General features: G+C 38.1%; 1 protein-coding gene and 1 non-coding gene across 5 annotated transcripts in view; both read right to left on the reverse strand.

Annotated features, from left to right (window-relative positions):
- LOC106884437 (uncharacterized) overlaps positions 1–20000 on the reverse strand; it is a 304622-nt gene that overhangs the window by 13140 nt on the left and 271482 nt on the right. For all 4 annotated transcript variants that reach the window (XM_052970052.2, XM_052970050.2, XM_052970051.2 and 1 more), the window contains exon 6: positions 13836–14198. In XM_052970052.2, the coding sequence (XP_052826012.1) occupies positions 13836–14198 (363 nt within the window). The remainder of the gene's footprint in view (positions 1–13835; positions 14199–20000) is intronic.
- On the reverse strand, positions 10741–11041 carry LOC149134365 (signal recognition particle RNA). The gene has a single exon (XR_016242973.1).

Below are 20000 nucleotides of genomic sequence, written 5' to 3' on the forward strand. Positions count from 1 at the left end.
AACGTCACGTATTTTGGCACCATACAGCATTTTAAAAATTATTTTCGTTACAAGACATGGACTTATTTCCTAATCGCTGTCGATCAAATCCAGTGATGCCCCTTTACTTTACTATTTTATTTGTGGTTCCTTTGATGATTGCATATCTTATTGTTTGACCTGTAGCTTCTCTCAGATGCGAAATCCTTGTTTTTTACATTTTACTTGTTTCAGCCTCGATGGGTTTTATTCGAACAAATCGACACCAGGACATGCTTTTCAAAGTCTGGCACTTATTCACTTGGTCACTTTACCGAACCTCTAAGTTAAGAGGGCGTAAATACAGCAACGCTGGTTATCAAGCGGTGGCGGCGGACAAACAGAGAGACAGATAGACAGACACACACACACAAACACGTACATATGCAAAGGGTTTCTTTCAGTTTCCGTCTACCAAATCCACCCGCAAGGCTTTGTTCGGCTCGAGGCTATAGTAGAGGACACTTGCCTAGGGTGCCATGCAGTGGGACTGAGCCCGGAACCATGTGGTTGCGAAGTAACCTTATTACCACACAAACACGTCTGCGCCTATGTAAATGCTTTGCTGGAAGATGTTAGGCGTAACTCTGTGCAAGTCTTTTCTCACTTCTCACCATAATAATCTGTTTCTCCGCCTTACTATCAAACCTTCCGGCAACAACTAAATAGAGTGAGCGATGCGTAGTAAAGTTAACAACTCCTAAAGAAGAGTAGTTACCTAATTACTTCCCTTCTACGTAATTTTCAAATGGTCACTGAATCAACTTTATTAGACCCTTAGCCAGACGTTGTTCGTGTTGTAGATAGCCGTTGGGAACACTTCAAGTGCCAAACGATACATACAAGGGGGTAGGTTTATATATATATATATATATATATATATATGGGAGAATTCACGAAAATACAACAGACGAAGACAGGTGGTGTAAACAACAAATGGATGTATTAGTATAACGCTCGGGAATAGAGAAAGTCTTTGACGTTTCGAGCCTACGCTTTTCAACTGAAAGGAACACAGAAAGGAATAAGGAGAGAAATAAGGAGAGAAACAAGGAGAGAAAAAAATATGTGTAGTGGTCAGTGATCTCTCTCTCTCTCTCTCTCTCTCTCTCTCTATATATATATATATATATATATATATATATATATATATATATATATATATATATGTGTGTGTGTGTGTGTGTGTGTGTGTGTATTGGTGTCAGTTAGATGGCTTAATACCTCTAAGGGATAATTAAATTCAAGGTCGCTCCTGGTTATTACCTGGGTAGGTACAATCTTTTGTAAGGTTGTACGGTAGTAGGTGGTTCGGTTGGTAGACTGTAGTTTAGGTTATATAGGAGAAGAAAATGGATGTAATTACAAGGGAAACTCGTGATACAGTTAATCATATGCAAATACATATATGCATATACATAGACACACACACACACATATATATGCACACACTCACACATATGCATGTGCATGTTTACAAATGCATATACCGCTATCGACCTCCCCTTTTCTCCCTCTCCCTCTCTCCGCCTATATATATGTGTGTGAATATATAATTATGTGTATATATGTATGTATATACGTATATATACACATATATAATATAATTACCAATTTTTCAAAACGTTATCGAACACCGTTTTAATAACCAAAATAGGAAGACCACTATATCTTTTATCTACAAATATTCAATCTTTACCATAAACTGGACCCACAGTTTAGCTCGAAAAATCCTATCATCGCAACCTTTCAGATGATTAAGAAAAAAGTTCACCATACACCCTTTGTATTTCTGAGTGTTATGAAATCCTGTTTGGTTTGAAACAAAAATTTCTCAATAAATATTAGTCATATAAAATTCAGAACTATTGTAAATTCATTAATTTCCCTAATATGTAAGTTATCATCTATTCAGTATGAAATCCTGTATATATATTGATTGAACGAGTGAATACACATCGGTACAATCGATGGAGGATCCATTCATGTATAATTCACATAAACACAATGATACATACATATCTATCTATCTATCTATCTATCTATCTATCTATCTATCTATCTATCTATCTATCTATCTACCTACCTACCTACCTATCTATCTATCTATCTATCTATCTATCTATCTATCTATCTATCTATCTATCTTTCTATCTATCTACCTACCTACCTACCTACCCGGTATCAGCTCTACTCCCCTCTTTGCTTGATACTAGTAAATTACATTCAACCTAACACAGTCATGTAAACACACAGACAGTCAAACACACACGCTGTCTCTCTCAACACACAGACACATACACACACCCACATCCACATACACTCCCACACACACTCACAAATTATTCAGCGAACTCGAAGACGAATTCTGGAAGACTGTCGGTGCTATAAATATCACCTTCAGACAAAGCAAACTGGGAAACGGTTCAAAGAAATTTTCCATTATTATTTTGGACTAAAAGAAAATAATTACTTACGGTTACAAATGCGTGTATTTTTAAGTTCGTTACACAGTTCCATATAGGATTATGGACATAACTTTGATGTTAGAGCAGCTGTCATTGGGGAAAAACGAGGAGCAAAATTTACCTTGGCTGGGATGCGAATTTTCTTTCCCGCGAGAGTTCCGGACCCTAGTAATGAACTCATTTGCATACAGCCAATCAGACTCACCTTGACCTTGTCAAGTTAACAAACACACTCTACCAAGTTAACTGATGACGCAGAACTGTGTTGTAAATCGACCGCTCGCCAAGCTGTGCCTAATTTTAGAAGGAGACGAGTAATTAGATTTGCATCTATACCTATTATCGGATTTTATTAGGGCCCCATATAGTAAAGATGTGGATGGGAAAAATATGGGTAGAGGGTGATGTGCTAGCAATCCGCAACCCTTCTTGTCTGAGAAAGTAAACAACAACACAAATAACTTCGCAGAGGCAGCCATGGTTGAAACAAGAACAAGATCAAGAAGCATTATTAAAAGTAAAAAGAAGCATGGTCATTCCTTACCCAAGTGATCTTATCTTATCGTCCATCACTTGTTATGGGCTCATAAATAAGTTTGATAGTTGAGCTCTGATTGGCTGTATGCAAATGAGTTCATAACTGGGATCCGGAATTCTCGTGAGAAAAAACATTACGCGGCCGGGATTGAACTCACAACGTAGAGTGCAGTAAATAAATACCGTTATGAATATTCCGATGTTCTATCGATTCAGCCAACAACACACACTCCTATTCACGTGTATGTGCATATATATGTGTGTGCATATGTATGTGCGCGCGTTGTGTATGCATATACGTGCGTCGGTATGTGATAGTGTGCATGCGAGGAAATACGTGTGTGTTTGTGTGTACGTGTGCGAGTGTGTGTGTGTGTATGAGTGTGTGTGCGTGTGTGTGCATTTGCGTATGTGCGTGTGTGTGCATGCAAGTGTGTAGTGTATGTAGCGTTTGCGTATTAGCGTGTGTGTGAGTTTGTGTGCATGTATGTGTGAGAGTTTGTGTGCGTTTGCATATCTGTGTGTACGTGCGTGCTTGTATGAGTGCGTGCGTGCGTGTGTGTGCACTCGCGCGTGCATTAAAATAAAAACAAAATAGTCTCACGTTGAAATTTAATACGCGCAGTAAAATTTTATTTTTCCATTGTATTTGAAATATAAAAAATAATAATATGAAATCAAGTAAAAATCAATTGGAAAAAATCGATAAAATCAACTTTGTTATCGATTAATAGTCCATTGCAAACTAGCTGTATATAGCTTCAGCATATAGAACGTCTTCCTACAACCACTATCAACCAGCCATCATTATCGATATTGCAACTACTACAACCACCACCACCTCTACTACCACTACCACCACCACCACATCTGTCGCTACTACTACTACTACTACTACTACTACTACTACTACTACTGATACTGCTACTGGTGGTGGTGGTGGTGGTGGTGCTGCTGCTACTGCTTCTGCTGCTGGAGCTGCTGCTGCCACTACTATTATGAATATTGACACCACGAAGTGGTTTACCACAGACCACACTTGCTCCTGTTGCTTTTAGTGACTATCAAAGCGGCGAAGTGACAGAGTCGTTGGTGCGTCGGACTAAATGCTTGGCGGCATTTCTTCCGGTTCTTTGCGCTCTGAGCTCAAATCCAACCCAACCGAGGTCACCTTTGCCTGTCATCATTTCGGAGTCGATAAAATAAGTACCAGTTAAGCACTGGGGTCGATGTCATCGACTTGGTCTCTCCCCTCAAAATTAGGAAGAATTACTATAACACACACACACACACACACACACATACACACAGACACACGTATATATGAATACATTTATGTAGGCATGCGTGTATGCTACCACCACCAGCACCAGCACCACCACCACCACCACAACAACAACAACAACAGTAACAACGTAGGGAGGTGTTTAGTTTCCTTTTTACCGCAAATGACCATAAGGTCCATTAGAGTTAATTATCTGTAATGATCATGAATTCCAAACACCCTACTTACGCCTCCCTTAAAACATAGCCCCCCCTTTTTTTACCCCCCCCCTACTACTCTGTATATTTAAACCTTTCCCACTTTTTCATGGATGCAGTTTGTTTTGTTGTTTACGATGATGGGATTTGTTTTAATTCGTGAATGAGTGTGTTGAGAGATACATGACTTGTTAATATATCTTGGAGAAGGTAACATTCATCATTGTTATTGCTGTTGAAGAAACAAATAACTAATAAACTCTTTTACAGCTTCCTATCAGAGGATCATATAGCCAGTTACATATTGAAAGAGAGAGCGAGAGAGAGAGAAAGAGAGGGAGAGAAGGTGAGAGAGAGAAAAGGTGAGAGAGAAGGAGGAGTGAGTGACAGAAAGAGAGAGAAAAGGAGAGAGATAAAAGCAGGAGGAAGAGAGAATGGAAGGTGAGTTATACAGATGTATGCTATACTTGTTTCAAAGTAGAAGAGATTTTGAGAAGATGCCAAAAGATTACGTTCAAATCTCTACAAGATCTGGCTTCCAAATATTGCTGGCAACAAAGAAGACAAGGAACAAAGCAAGCAAGTTAGCAAATATTCGGATAAAAAACAACAGACCATGCATATAACAAGCAAACGAAAGAAAACCAATAAAAACTTAGGTCGTGTATGATAAAACCGCCAAGTGAAACGAATTAGTCTCGGACCTTTTGATACATATATGTTTCTATGGAAGGTTAACAGAAGAAGAATTGTCACAATCGGTAAATCTGACGTATTTGATCTGACTGAATATTTCACCGTTGTCATCTTATTTCCATTTCTATAAAGTGTCGTTGACACAGATATCTGTCATAATGGTTTCAAATTTTGGCACAAAGCCAGCAACTTCGGAAGAGGGGATAAGTTGATTGCATCGATCCCAGTGATCTACCAGTGCTTATTTTATAGAAAACTCCGAAAGGATGAAAGACAAAGTTGACCTCGACGGAATTTGAACTCAGAACGTAAAGAGGAACAAAATGCCGAAATACCGTTCAGCATTTTGCCCGGTGTGATAACGATTCTGCTAACTCGACGCCTTAAGTGTCTGTTATATTATGATTTCCATTCACGGTAACAATACTTGCGCTTTACTAAGGACATCTTAGGAATACTGGCCGGTGAATCGTGTGCTGTAGTTTAGTAACAGGTCCATTCCGATCGAAGAGACAAATGTAATTTTTGGCCATCCCATATTTTCAAAGATAACTAAGGCAATAGAATTTCTAGATGATCAAGTGTCTGTATAAAAGCTTCCTTGTCGTTGTTCTTGTTTAGCTCCGGGTGAATACAGACAAAACTAATTTATTATTAAGGGAATTCCAACAATGACCATCCTGTATTTTAGTAAAGCTAATAGATTTAGGACAATATTATTTTCTGTTATAAGCACAAGGCCAAAAATTTTGAGTGAGTAGGCTAGTCGATAACATAAACTCTAGTACTCAACTGGTACTTATTCTATCGACCCCGAATGGATGAAAGGCAAAGTAGACCACGGCGGAATTTTAACTCAGAACGTAAAACCGGAAGAAAGCTACTAAGCATTTTGTCCGGCATGTTAACGATTCTGTCAGCTCGCCACTTTATTTAGGACTGTATTATACAATACACCCTTGGTTTGTAAGGCAGAAAACTATAATTTGAGTGAGAATTGGTTGCATTTCGAGCGACCACGTTAGAGGCCCACTCGTATCATGTGTAAATAAGTTACTGAAAATGTTGGTAACAGAAGCAGCAACCTAAACGATGATAATGAAATTCAACTTTCAAATAATATTTTACTGTCTTAAAATAAATGTTAAATTATAGAGGATAATGTAGTTCCAAATAAACAGCTATGTTTGCTAAAATAAAGGAGGGATGGTTACAGCCGGTAGGTTTTCCCTAAAGGTCTGCTCGATCAAGGTTGACTTACAGCTTACCACCACCACCACCACCACCACCACCACTACCAACCAACACCAACCACCAGCCACAACTACTACTTTGTAGTATTACATTATATACAATATGCTTGAAAAACAATGAAATGGTCACGAATGTAATGTCTGATGAAAGAGTGATCGATCGGGGCTAACCTGGTTGCCAAACAACAACATTATCACCATCATCAATAGCAACAACAACACTGCTGACAACGTATTCTTTTATAACTCCCCCACAGTCTATGTCTGAGAATTTAATTTCTTAAAAATCTATGTCATGTTTTACGCAACGTTTGTTTTTCCTCTTTTATATTGTTCATTATTTCTTCAAACACCCACATATCAACCATATTGAAGTTATTTGTTTTATCTAATTTCCACTTCCATTTTAGCAAAAAAAAAAACCCAACAAAAAACAAAAAAACAACAACAAAAGACAAAACCTAAACAAAAACAAAACAAAACAAAAACGAACGCATTGTACCCATATTCAAACAATTCTTCAATTCTTGAAATAATAACAAGAACATTTTATATTACATGTCTTCTCTTCATACAATATAATACGAGACGAAAACTGAACTCTTTCATCAACAAGTTCATTTTCCTTTGAATTCTGTAGTTGTGACTCATGGAATTGAATGTGGGCTGACGCTATATTTAATGTTGGCAACGGTTCGTGTATTGCGCAATTACGCTCCAGTTTCTGTGTCTTTAGCAGTGATGTTTGCAATAGTGAACGTCTTTTAGTTTTAGCTGCTGTACAGATTAAATATCGCCCAACAAAAATTATAAGTGCTATCGGTGCGGACACTGTTATGTGGTTAAAAAGCGCACATTGCAATCACGCAGTTTAGAGTTCAGTCCCACTGCGTGGCAACTTGGTCCAGTGTCCTGTACTACAGCAGCTCCTGTACGACTAATGCCTTGTGAGTGAATTTGATAGACAGAAACTGTATGGAAAACTGTCGTGTGTGTGTATATATATATATATATATATATATATATATATATATATATATATATATATATGCATACATATATAGGTATGCATTTCTTTATATATGTGTGTATATATACATACATATATATATGTATATGTATACAGACATAGATACATATATAGATACATACTGATGCAATGTAATAAATTTAATATATTATTTAATAACATTTCGGCAATTATCTGCTTTTAAAGAGATGAAACGATTGTAGCGTTATGAAATAAAATGCGTTTAATCCACTCTTTCCTGTTTACACATTGTGAATATGTGTGTGTGTGTGTGTGTGTGTGTGTGTGTGTGTGTGTGTGTGTGTATGTATGTATGTGTATGCATGAGCATGAACGTGAATGCAAGTTTTATTTTGTATTTCACTTTGTTCCAGCTACCGCTTGAGAACCGGTGTTGGTTTGTTTATGTTCCCGTAACTTAGCGATTCAGCAAAATAGACAGAAAGGAGAAGTGCTATATTTACAACACATGTACTGGAATCGATTTGTTTAGCCAAAAACCTTCAATATGATGCCCCAGCACGGCCGCAATGCAATGACCGAAGCAATGACCGTGGCTGCATGGTAAGAAGCTACCTTCCTAAGTACATGGTTCTATGTTCAGTCCCACTACGTGGCACCTTGGGCAAGTGTCTTCTGCTATGTCCTCGGGCCAACCAAAGCCTCGTAAATGGATTTAGTAGAGGGAAACTGAAAGAAGCCGGTCGTGTATATATATGTATATATTTATGTGTTTGTGTCTTTGTCTCTGTGTTTGTCCACCCCACCATCGCTTGACAACCGATGTCGGTGTGTTTACGTCCCCGTAACTTAGCGGTTCGCCAAAAAGTGTCCGATAAAATAAGTATTAGGTTTGCAAAGAATATGTCTTGGTGTCGATTTCTTCAACTAAAAAGCCTCTTTAAGGTGGTGCTCCAGCACGGCCACGGTCAAATGACTGAAACAAGTAAAAGAGTAAAAGAGTAACCAAACAAGGTTTCGAAAAATCTAAGATTTTCTATTACTTGAAGGTGTTGTGTTAACGCTGTGTCATTTTCTTAACTTCAACTCTAGAAGATGTCTTTGTTCTTTATTTATTAATCTCACCACTCAGATATACTGCAGGATACAATGCTATCTGTCACACTATTGAAACAGTTAATATTTCTGTCGTGTTGAATATATCATGGTAGGAATCGCTTACGGTATACATAACACATTCCTTTATCACTTCTGTGAAAAGCTGAACAGTGACAGGGAGGACATTTTAAATGTACCTGCATGTATATTCAAAGACGAGAGAGAGAGAGAGAGAGAGAGAGAGAGAGAGAGAGAGAGAGAGAGAGAGAGAGAGAGAGAGAGAAAGAGTGTGAGAGAGAGAAAGAGAGAGACAGAGAGAAAGAGAGGGTGAACGAGAGAGAGAGAGAGAGAGGATATAGATACTATATATATGTTCTCTTTTTTATTCTCTCTGTGTTTATTTTCTCGTGTTCCTTTCTGTTGAAGAGCGTAGGCTCGAAACGTAAAAGTTTATCTCACCTTCCCGATCGTTAAACTAATACAACTGTTTGTTGTTTATACACCTGTCTTTTGTTTTTTTGCAAATTCCAACTATATATATATATATATATATATATATATATATATATATATATATATATATATATATATATATATATATATATTATCTGTATGTGTGTGTGTGCACTTTATGTATAAATTCCAGGAATGAAGCTACTAGCGACTGTGATGATACTGAACTTTCAAATCCCACAATACAATTCGACAAATATATGCAGTTCTCTCATTCTTTCACACACATGCACACACACAAACAAACACGCGCAAGCACACACATACAAAGAGAGATAGAGAGAGAGTGAGAGAGAGAAATCATTCAAACATGGTGGCTATAGATGCGTAGGCGAGTGTAACTCACTGATATAGTATCTTATCCAAAATGTTGTAGACAATGGCTATCAGCAGTGCTTGCACTGAAATTTTAAGTCAATAGCAACTTGCGTAACATCGTTAAAACTCTCACCTTCAAAGCCAGGTAGTCCAGAAACAAGCAAAAGCAGGATCTCTGGTTCCGCAGTGAGGCGGGTGTTATTTAGGAATTTTCTTCTTGTAGAGAGATGTCTAAACAAGGACCAGGGATGTCTAACTGCAAGCTGTTGGATGGTTGTTGACTCTGCTGAGTTCAACCTTTCTCTGACATGTTTTGTCATCGTGCAGGGTGTCCAACACAAATCACTTCCCTTGCCAAGCAGACCCGGTAGGGCTTCCACTCGTGTCACCCTCGGCCCGACCAGACCATGTTACAAGCTATTTTGGGTTACTTTGCCATCAGCAGTAAGCGTACATACATACATACATACATACATACATACATGAATATAAATTCTCATTTGTACCTATCGTCATAGATGCATTAAGTTATATACCAACACATTTGAACGAAAACCTAGAAATAATCGGGTTCACTGAGAAAGAGCAAAAGAAACTGATGAGGATTCTCTAAATCCAATCTATTAGTGGCACAGTGAAAATTTGTAAGACATTCCGAAAATTCTCCATCTGAGATTCATATGTGAATAGATGCACATACTAGGTTGTACGCATCGACAGTTCAGCCGACGCAATTCAACCTCATATTTACAAATACTGGGAACTCTCTTAACTAAAAAATGTCTTGTCGTTTTGTTAGCGGCCGGTTTGAACTCTCTCAAGAACTTCAATAAAACTCCAGCATGGCCGCAATCAAATGACTGAGACGAATAAAAAATAAAAGAATACATACATACGTGAGTACGCACACACGTGTATATCAACATGTATACACGTGCATACATCATATATACGCACACATATGTATGTGTGTTTGTGTGTGTGAGTATGTTTTCATTTTCTGGCTTCAGTCATTAGACTCTTGTCATTCTAGTTCACTCTCTTCAAAGTTTTAGTTGATTGGTGAATTCCAGTATATTCTTAATTCGTCGAATCGCTATTGACGACAGTGTATCACCCCCCCCCCCCGCACACACACAGAGTTTGATCTGTAAGGAGTTGTACAATCCGAAGTTTAAGTAGAGGACTGCCCAAGGTTTCACGCAGTGTATAGAACTTCTGAACCACATGACATTGCTTGCGTTGAAAAATTGTTTTTTTTTTCTCTTTTATTTTTTAAAATACGTATTAATTTTTACTTTCGCATATTTCTTCACGGAATTTTGGTTTTGTAGTTAATATAAGTTTCTAAAATATATAATACAAAATAACTCTCTCTCTTTCTCTCTTTCACACACATAGACTTTATTTCATTCACAGGCGAGATCGCACTACTGCTCGGCACGGAGTCTTTTGCCTGCTGCGTTTCCGCCCTGGACCGAAGCGACCCTCCTTAGACAACCTGGTCCTGATGAGCTCCCTCTCCAGCACCATATTGATGCCGAGCTTAGCGCGGACACCCGATCGCCATAGAAGACCGACTACCAGGACTCCCATCCTCAAACCGGCCAACCAACCAACCAAGCTTCCGAGTAGCTGGATTACAGGAGCACGCCACAACTCCCAGCTTCACACACACAGACTTACTAACGCAAACTTATTCATAAACATACACGCATGCTAGCTAAGTAATCGTTCATTACACAGCTGGATACCCCGAAGGCAAGTCCTTATGACCTAGAAAGGTTTGTGAAGCGTGTTTGTGGAAACTTTCTAGAATGTCTTATACCAACGTACAACTAACGTTACAATTTGAATGACACATTAGATGTTCAATACGAATTACATTATGCGCGCGCACACACACGCACGCACACACATCCACATAAATACATGCACATATACTTATACTTACATAAATCCACACAGACATGAAAACCTCTAACCTGAAACTTCGAAGTTACTGCTAACCTTTTATAAGTAAAAGTTGATAAATATATAACTTCATGTATGTATGTATGTATGTATGTATATATGTATGTATGCATTCATGTATGTATGCATGTATGAATGTGTGTGCAGGTATATTTATAGTCTTTTATTTTTATTTATTTCAGTCATTTGACTGCGGCCACGCTGGAGCACCACCATTAGTCGAACAAAACGACCTTATGACTTATTCTTTGTGAGCCTAATACTTATTCTATCAGTCACTTATGCCGAACCTCCAAGTTACGGGAACGTAAACACATCAACATCGGCTGTCAAACGATGGTGGGACACATACACACACACGCACACACACACACACACACACACACACACACACTCACACATATATACACGACGGGATTTTTTTCAGTTTCTGTCTACCAAGTCCACTTACAAGGCTTTGGTCAAGCTGAGGCTATCGTCGAAGACACTGGCCCATGGTGCCACGCAGTGGGACTGAACCTCGAACCATGTGGTTGGCAAGCAAGTTTCTTATCACACAGCCACTCCTGCGCCTATATGTGTACAGATATGTATATATATATATATATGTTCAGTATATATACTTGTATATATGTTCCTCTTTCTCTCTGTATAAATGTGTATGTGTGTGCACGTGTGTGTGTGTAATGACGTCACGTATCCATACAAGTGAGCTTGTATAGGCTGATACTTTTAATGCTCATCCTCCCTCTCACCTTACTCATGCTCGACCCTACACAGCAGTTAATGTTACACATCTAACCACTTTTCTCTATAAATCTCTAAACCTTTCATATTTAGTTACTACGGCTCACTACTCTCCAACTTCACATACCTCACATATGATTCATGAGATTCGTACCCTCTGCACTTTTAAACAAATAGATAGCTACACAGATAGGTAGATAGATAGGTAGATAGATAGGTAGATAGATAGATAGATAGATGGATAGATAGATAGGTAGGTAGATAGATGGATAGATAGATAGATAGATAGATAGATACGTATATAGATAAGTAGATGGATAGATAGGTAATTAGATTCATAGCAAGATAGAGAGATAGAGCGAGAGAAAAAGAAAGAGAGAATTGATAGATAGGTAGAGAGAGAGAGAGAGGGGGAGAATTAATCGACAGAGAGAGAGAGAGAGAGAGAGAGGGAGGGAGAGCGAGCGAGCGAGTGACCGAGAGAGAGAGAAGGAATTTGCTGTCAGCAGAAACAGAAGCTCCTTTCACTCCATTTTCTTTGTCTCTCTACGGAGTCCTCGCCGACAATCATGTACACCAGAAAGTAGAAGTCATGTTTGGGCAGTTCAAAGGCATCATTCACTTCAGAACCACGCAGTTTCAGGTTCGATCTCGTTGCATATCAGTCTACCATTACATGAACTCTACTCAGAGGATCCAACTGTAGCTCCTAAATGAACAGTAAGAGAGTAATGACACAGTTCTAGTAAAGTGGCTGACATACAACTGACAGCCCCTCACAGAAAATAGTAAAAACTGTTTTCCCTACTATTTTATTAATGAGCAAACAGAATAGAGCTTGTTGTTTGTTACTCATCATGATAATAGATATATTTAAAGCGTTAAAACCGTCATAATTTGTTCGTCTTCTTTTCATTTCTCACAACCCCATTTAGTGGTGCCTTTCCGTCTACTATGAGAACCGCTGCTCTCGAGGTATCTGTATACCAAACTATTCATTGTATTCCACAGTGTTAACTTTACTTAAAATACATCATGCAGCGTTCTTACGACTATCCCTGACTATTCATATATAACTTATTTTCTCGAATATTATCGGATTGCGGAACAGAGGCCCATGTCATCCGAAAACGCTTTTCAGATAAATAGATGTCAACAAGAATGGTTTGTTCTCACAAACATCTTTCTCTAACAATGTTTCATTGAAAGTGTTGTTGATACCGCTGCACTCCTATTTCTATACATGCGGATACAATCCCTATACTTCGATACTCAAAGAAATAAGAGCATATACATTAGACTGATAACAAGAATAACTATGGTAAAGGCAAATGCATAAAAATAAAAAGAAATTAGGTGTTACTGTGTGGTAAAAAGCTTGCTTCCCTACCACATGGTTTGGGGCTTAGTCCTACAGCGTGGCACTTCGGGCCGACTAACGCCTTGTGAGTGGATTTGGTAGAAGGAAACTGAAAGAAGCCTGTCATATATATGTGTGTTCGTGTGTGTCTGCGTTTGTCCCCCGCCCCTACCGCTTGACAACCGGTGCTGTTGTATTTACGCCCCCGTAACATAGCTTTTCAGCTTAAGAGCGATAAGTACCGAGCTTTAAAAAAAATGTAATTATTGGGGTCGATACATTCGACTAAAAATTCTTCAAGGCGGTGCCCCAGTATAGCCGCAGTCTAATGACTGAAACAACTCAAAAAAAAAAAAAGAGAAACCAAAAAGGAGACTTACCCAATTGCACACTAAAACGAAGATAAGGCACCAAACAAAAACTCCTTGGAACATGGTCTGCCGATGTCTATTAGAAGAATTTTTGCTACGAACACCACCAACTTTTTGAACCGAGTTCGTCTGATCTCCATGGTTACTGCTCTGGTCAGACTCATTCCTTAGTTTTTCTTCTTCTTCTTTTCGCTTCCTTTCTTTGCGCTGTCTTCTTCGTTCTTCTCGCTCCAATTGGTTATTACCTTCGTCGCCAGGATATGGAGTCGTTCGTCTACGATTATTTCTTTGGTTTTGTCTCCTTCGATGCTGCTCATCATCAGAATCTTTCGTTTGGTCCAATATGTGGAATGTTCTGTTTTCGGCTTCACCCTTGAAAGTATTAAATAATAATAGAACCAATATTAATACTAATATTAATATAAGAGTTGTTGTTATTTCTAACATAAGCAAATGGCTACAGATTTGTGGGGATTAAATTTATCATCGTTAATTGATTAGTAATTATTGTATCGATCCCAGAATGGATCTCAGACAAACCCACTCGGCGGAATTTGAACTGAGAATTTAAAGTGATGCAACTAATTACTGCAAGACATTTTGTCATTCCGTTCCACTGCCATGTTGATTAATAATAATGCTGTTAATTAATAAACCATGGTTTCTGACATAGACAAAGGGCCTAAAAAGGCGGTGGGGGTTATGTAAGGTATGAAATCGATCCAAGAACTTGATTAGTTCCTACTTGGGAAGAATTTAAGACAAAGTCAATTCTGGTGAGATTTGAGGTCGGAACATAAAGGACCGAGTTTAAATATTGATACTCTGCCGATTTTTTCATGCACCACCTTTAAAAGTGATTTGTAACAAGGCCTGAAATCTTGAAGGAAGCCAAATATATCAAGCCCAATACTTGACTGGTATTTTGTTTATCGACCTCGTAAAGATAAGAAGTAAAATTGGTCTCAGCTGGATTTGAACTTAGAACGTAAAAAAGATGGAACGAACAGCACAAAACATTGTGTGCGATGTTTTAAACGATCTTACCACATCCCCGTTCTTATCATTGTCACCCACCTTCATAATAATGGATTCAAATTTTGGCACAAGGCTAGCAAATTTCGAGGGTGGAGGCAAGTTGATTACATTGACCCCTGTATTCAAATGGTACTTATTTTATCGACCCCGAAAGGATGAAAGGCAAAGTCGACCTCGGTGGATTTTGAACTTAAAAACAAACGAAAGTGGGTATGTTATATTGACTTATATTTATTTTATATACCCCGAAAGACGAAAAGGATTTGAACGCAGAACCTGAAGGGCGGCCGGTTTAATTAGACACCGAGAGGTATTTAATATGTATACCTCAACTAATTACTCTACGGTACCCATCGTCCTGATAATGATTGTTAAACCTCTTGTAAAAGACACAGATGGACATAAGTCATTTTACAGAAATATTATTTTAAGCAAAGAGACAAATTAAAGAAATTCGGATAAACTAAAGTGTTTAATGATAATGTTTACTATAATATTTTGTATCAATGACATAGTATTCATAATAATATTATTTTTTTCTTGTTTTACATAACGAAATGATTATGTGAAAATTTAGCTTAATTGTACGCTACAGATAATACTAGAATTAAGGTGGTTTTATCTTTTAAGACTAGAATTAAGATTGTTTTAAGTTCTTTTATTTTGATTAAAAAAAGGAACAACAATAAATACCTGGAGGAAAAATTACCGAAAAGCAAAGAAACCCAACAGAAATACACCAAACAAGCAATGGAAATAATAATAATAATGATGCTTTATACTACCTTGAGGGTAGGCCCATTCTCCAGGCCACACTCGACATTCCCTTTCAGCAAAGTTTACTAGATGGGACAGCAAAATTTACTGAGATGGTTGGTCAATAATTGACTAGTCCCATTTTTTATCGAACCCCGGGGAATGAAAATTAAAATAGATTCTAGTTGAATTTGAACTTAAAGCATAATAACAGCAAGGACCGAAACTCTACTAACTGGGTAATTAATAATAATAATAATCCCTTCTACTGTAGGTACAAGGCCTGAAATATTGGAGGAGGGGACTAGTCGATTACATCGACCCAGTGCTTAACTGCTACTTTATTTTATCGACTCCGAACGGATGAAACGAAAAGTTGACCTTGGCGGAAAATGAACTCAGATCGCAAAAACTGACAAAATGTCACTAAGCAGTTTGCCCGGCGTGCTAACCATTCTGCCAACTCGCCACCTTATTAAAAATACTATAACCATTTTACTTTAGGCACAGGGCGTGAAATTTGGCGGGAGGGGTAAGTCGATTACATTAACCCCCAGTACTCAACTGGTACTTAATTTATCGACCTCAAAAGATGAAAGGCAAAGTCGACCTCGGCAGAATTTGAACTCAGAACGTAGCAGCAGACGAAATACCGTTAAGCATTTCGTCCGGCGTGCTAACGATTCTGCTACCTCACTGCCTTAATAATAATAATAACGATTTCTGATATTGGATTCCAACCATTTGTAGAGAGTGCATTGTTGATTATATTGATCTCCGTACTTGATTCACACTTATTATATTGATACGCAGATTTGTCAAAAAAGAAGAGAGAAGAATGTTTTTGATAGAATTTCAACTTGGAACGCACGGCAAGGTAAACTGCATTCTGTAACCATTTAAACCAGCCCTTCACTGACTCTCATATCCGTCAATTAAGAGAGTGAAATATACATTGAAGTGAAACTGATTGTTTAGCTGAATCGTAGAATAGCGGAATAATATTAGTGACAGTATTTGTTTCTGCTTTCCGAGTTGAAATTCTTCTGTATATCAGTTTTGCTTTTCATTGTTTTGGGAGTGAGAAATAAAGAGCCAATCATCTACTAAATCGATTTTTCTCGTCTCACGGAATAAATTACGTTGTAATGTGAGAAGGATCAAGGAGACCACTCAGAACATCGAAAAATACAGAAATTAAGGGATGACGAATTGGCTGACCATTTCTTATAGAAAAAGAGAAAAATGCACTCCTCTACAAAAAAAAAAAAAAAAAAAGAACTGACATAGAGCTAACCGATGCGCTTGTACAGCACGGAAGGTAACTAAAAAAAAAAAAAAAAACGAAGCGTTTGGGTTCTTCATGTAATCAATAGTTGTATAAACCATTATATAGGAAACGAACTAAAAAATTACTATTGAGTCAGTAGCAGAATACATACATACATACATATATATATTGTGCTGTTGACACATAACTAATATAGACCAAAAGACAAACCAAATGAACGAATAAAAAAAATGAAATAAAAATCAAACAAAATAAACTATACCTAAAGAAATCCAAATCCCCCCCCCCCCCCAAGAAAACCCAAAGAAATCCAAATCCAAACCAAGAAGTTATTTAGAAGAGAAAAAGAGAAAACACACATAGAAAACCGCACAAACGCACACAAAACAGTACAATATGAATCTATTAACGATACTGATTTCTAAAACTTGGCACATGGTCATAGAATTCAGAATGAGGGTAGGTGGGGTGGGTATTGGCAATTCAATACATACTAATGATTCCTGTCGTTGACAATAAGGCTGTCACACATTTTTTTTTCTTTTGTGCTGGGTGAAGAGAAAGGAGTAGTCGATTTTACTGAACCCTAATTAACCACTGGTATTTCATTTTATCCACACTAGAATAGGCCTTCATCATATAGGCACATGGCCTAAAATGTTGGAGAAGGGGTCAAGTCAATAACATTGACCCCGATACTCAACTACTACATATTGCATCGACCCCGAAAGGATGAAAGACAAAGTCAACCACGTGAGGATTTGAACTCCTAACGTAAAGATGGACGAAATGCCGCTCAAGATTTTGTCCGACGTGCTAAGGATTCTATCAGCTTGCCATATTACCATTCACAAGAATGATGAACGTAAAAACGGACAATGTGTCACTCAACATTTTCTCCTGCGTGCTAAGGATTCTGTCAGCTCGCCGCTTTACCGTCACAAGAATAATATAAGGTCAAGTTGAGCATAGCAAGATTTAAACTCAGAACTTTAAAGAATACAACTAAATAAATTAAACAGCACTAGGCGTTTTGCATGTCGCTGTATCGGTTCTGCCATTCAATTTGCTTCATTACTAAATAGCAAGTCGTGAATTTAAGATGAGCGGAGTTAGTCGATTAAATCGACTCAAGTATTTAACTGGTACTTTTCTTTTCTCTATCCTACGAGGATAACACCCAAGTAGATCCCGGTGAGATTTGAATGTAAAAGAGCAGAACAAATACTGCAAGGTATTTTCCTCACAGCATTTACGATTCAGTTGTCAAATAATTATTTTTAACCAAAGTACAAAGTTACACGTTTCGCAGCAGAGTTGTCGTTCTTTATATGCCCTGCTCCCGAGAATTTGATTGGTACCTTATTCCATAGAGTACAGAACAATGACAGCAGATATCTTGGTCTTATTATGAAACAATGTTAAGCACGGTGGATTAGCAGTAACTCTGGGGTGACTGACAAGATGATTTGTGATGACTATTTTAAATCTCGAGTTCAAATCCTGCCGACGTCGACTTCAGGCTCGGTATAATAAATATTCTTTTCTATTCTTGGCACAAGGCCGGAAATTTGTGGGAGGGGGGCCAGTCGATTAGGTCAACCCCAGTACACAACTGGTACTTAATTTATCGACTCAGAAAAGATGAAAGGCAAAGTCGACCTCAGCGGAATTTGAACTCAGAACGTAGCAGCAGACGAAATACCGTTAAGCATTTCGCCCGGCGTGCTAACGTTTCTGCCAGCTCGCCGCCTTTCAGTATAATAAATATCAAATCAGTGAAACATTGAAGTTGCTAATAATTTTTAGTGGTTTCATTTTCCTGAAGAGCGACTTAAATGCTTTAACTAGAGTGTATATTTGTTTTCTACTTATTTAATCAACTGCATAACGGCAGATAGTCACAGTTACCCTCAATGTAAAGGGGTGTATCAACAGCGGAGCACCATACCGCAAGGTATGCTTGTTCGACACTCCGACATTTCATTCACACCTCGTGTGTGTGTGTATATGTGTGCGTGTGCGCGCAGTTATTAGTATACACTCTTGAAACAGTATCATATTAAAATACCTGTGATTATAAATCTTATAATGTATACATTAACATGGAACGGTACTGCATGTAATATTTTGTCACAGAGAAAATTCTGGAAAAGCAACTGCCTTTTCACGTTTGTATATACAGGGTGGGACAGAGAAGACGAACGTTTTTGAAATAATTATTTCTCAGCCCCAGTGGAAGAGACATATGCCCGACAAGTACCATTCGGTCCGTGATGTCTTAGCATGTTTTCCTTTCAGGTGAAGCTATGGCACTGTGGACGATAGAACATCGTGTGTTTGCCTACGACAGTTACGTGAAGAATAACGAGTCTGTCACAGCAGTTCAGCGTGAGTTTCGGCGCCACTTCAACATTCACCGAAATCAGGCTGTTTCCTCCCGTAATACAATCTTACGTTGGGTAAATGCACTTCGTACACGAAATAATTAAGGAATAGGAAACCAGTGGTGGCGCCACAAACGGTACGGACCCCGGAAAATGTGGAACGCGTTAGGCAAGCTTTGATACGGAGTCCAAATCGCTCTGCTCGGAGGCATTCCACTGAACTTGGTATCGATAATCGACCGGTAAGGCGTATTTTGTATGAAGACCAGCATTTCCACACATAAAAATTGGTCATTGAACAATAGTTGAAACCATGGAACTATGCACAGAGCAATGCTGGAGAGATTGGAGGCTAATTTCCAAGAACACCTTCAGAAATGCATCAATGAAAACGGACATCACATGATAGATGTTGTTTTCAACACTTAATTTTAACAAATACTAATTCAATACAAACATATTGATGCCAATAAAATTTGTTTGCAGCTAATATTAATGATTTTGTGAATTTTTCAAAAACGTCCGTTCGCTCTGTTCCGCCCTGTACTTTATAACTTTTACAGAAGCGATATTTTAATCTAGTGCTGTTCTAAGTACGAATATTAATATATACCGTAAATCCTCGAGTATAATCCGCATTTTTTTCCTAAAATTTAAAGGTCAAAATCCCTAGTGCGTACTATATACGAGGTTAAAAATAAC

Source organism: Octopus bimaculoides, chromosome 8, assembly GCF_046866305.1.
Source record: "Octopus bimaculoides isolate indiv1 chromosome 8, ASM4686630v1, whole genome shotgun sequence".
In the NCBI taxonomy this organism is placed as follows: domain Eukaryota; kingdom Metazoa; phylum Mollusca; class Cephalopoda; order Octopoda; family Octopodidae; genus Octopus; species Octopus bimaculoides.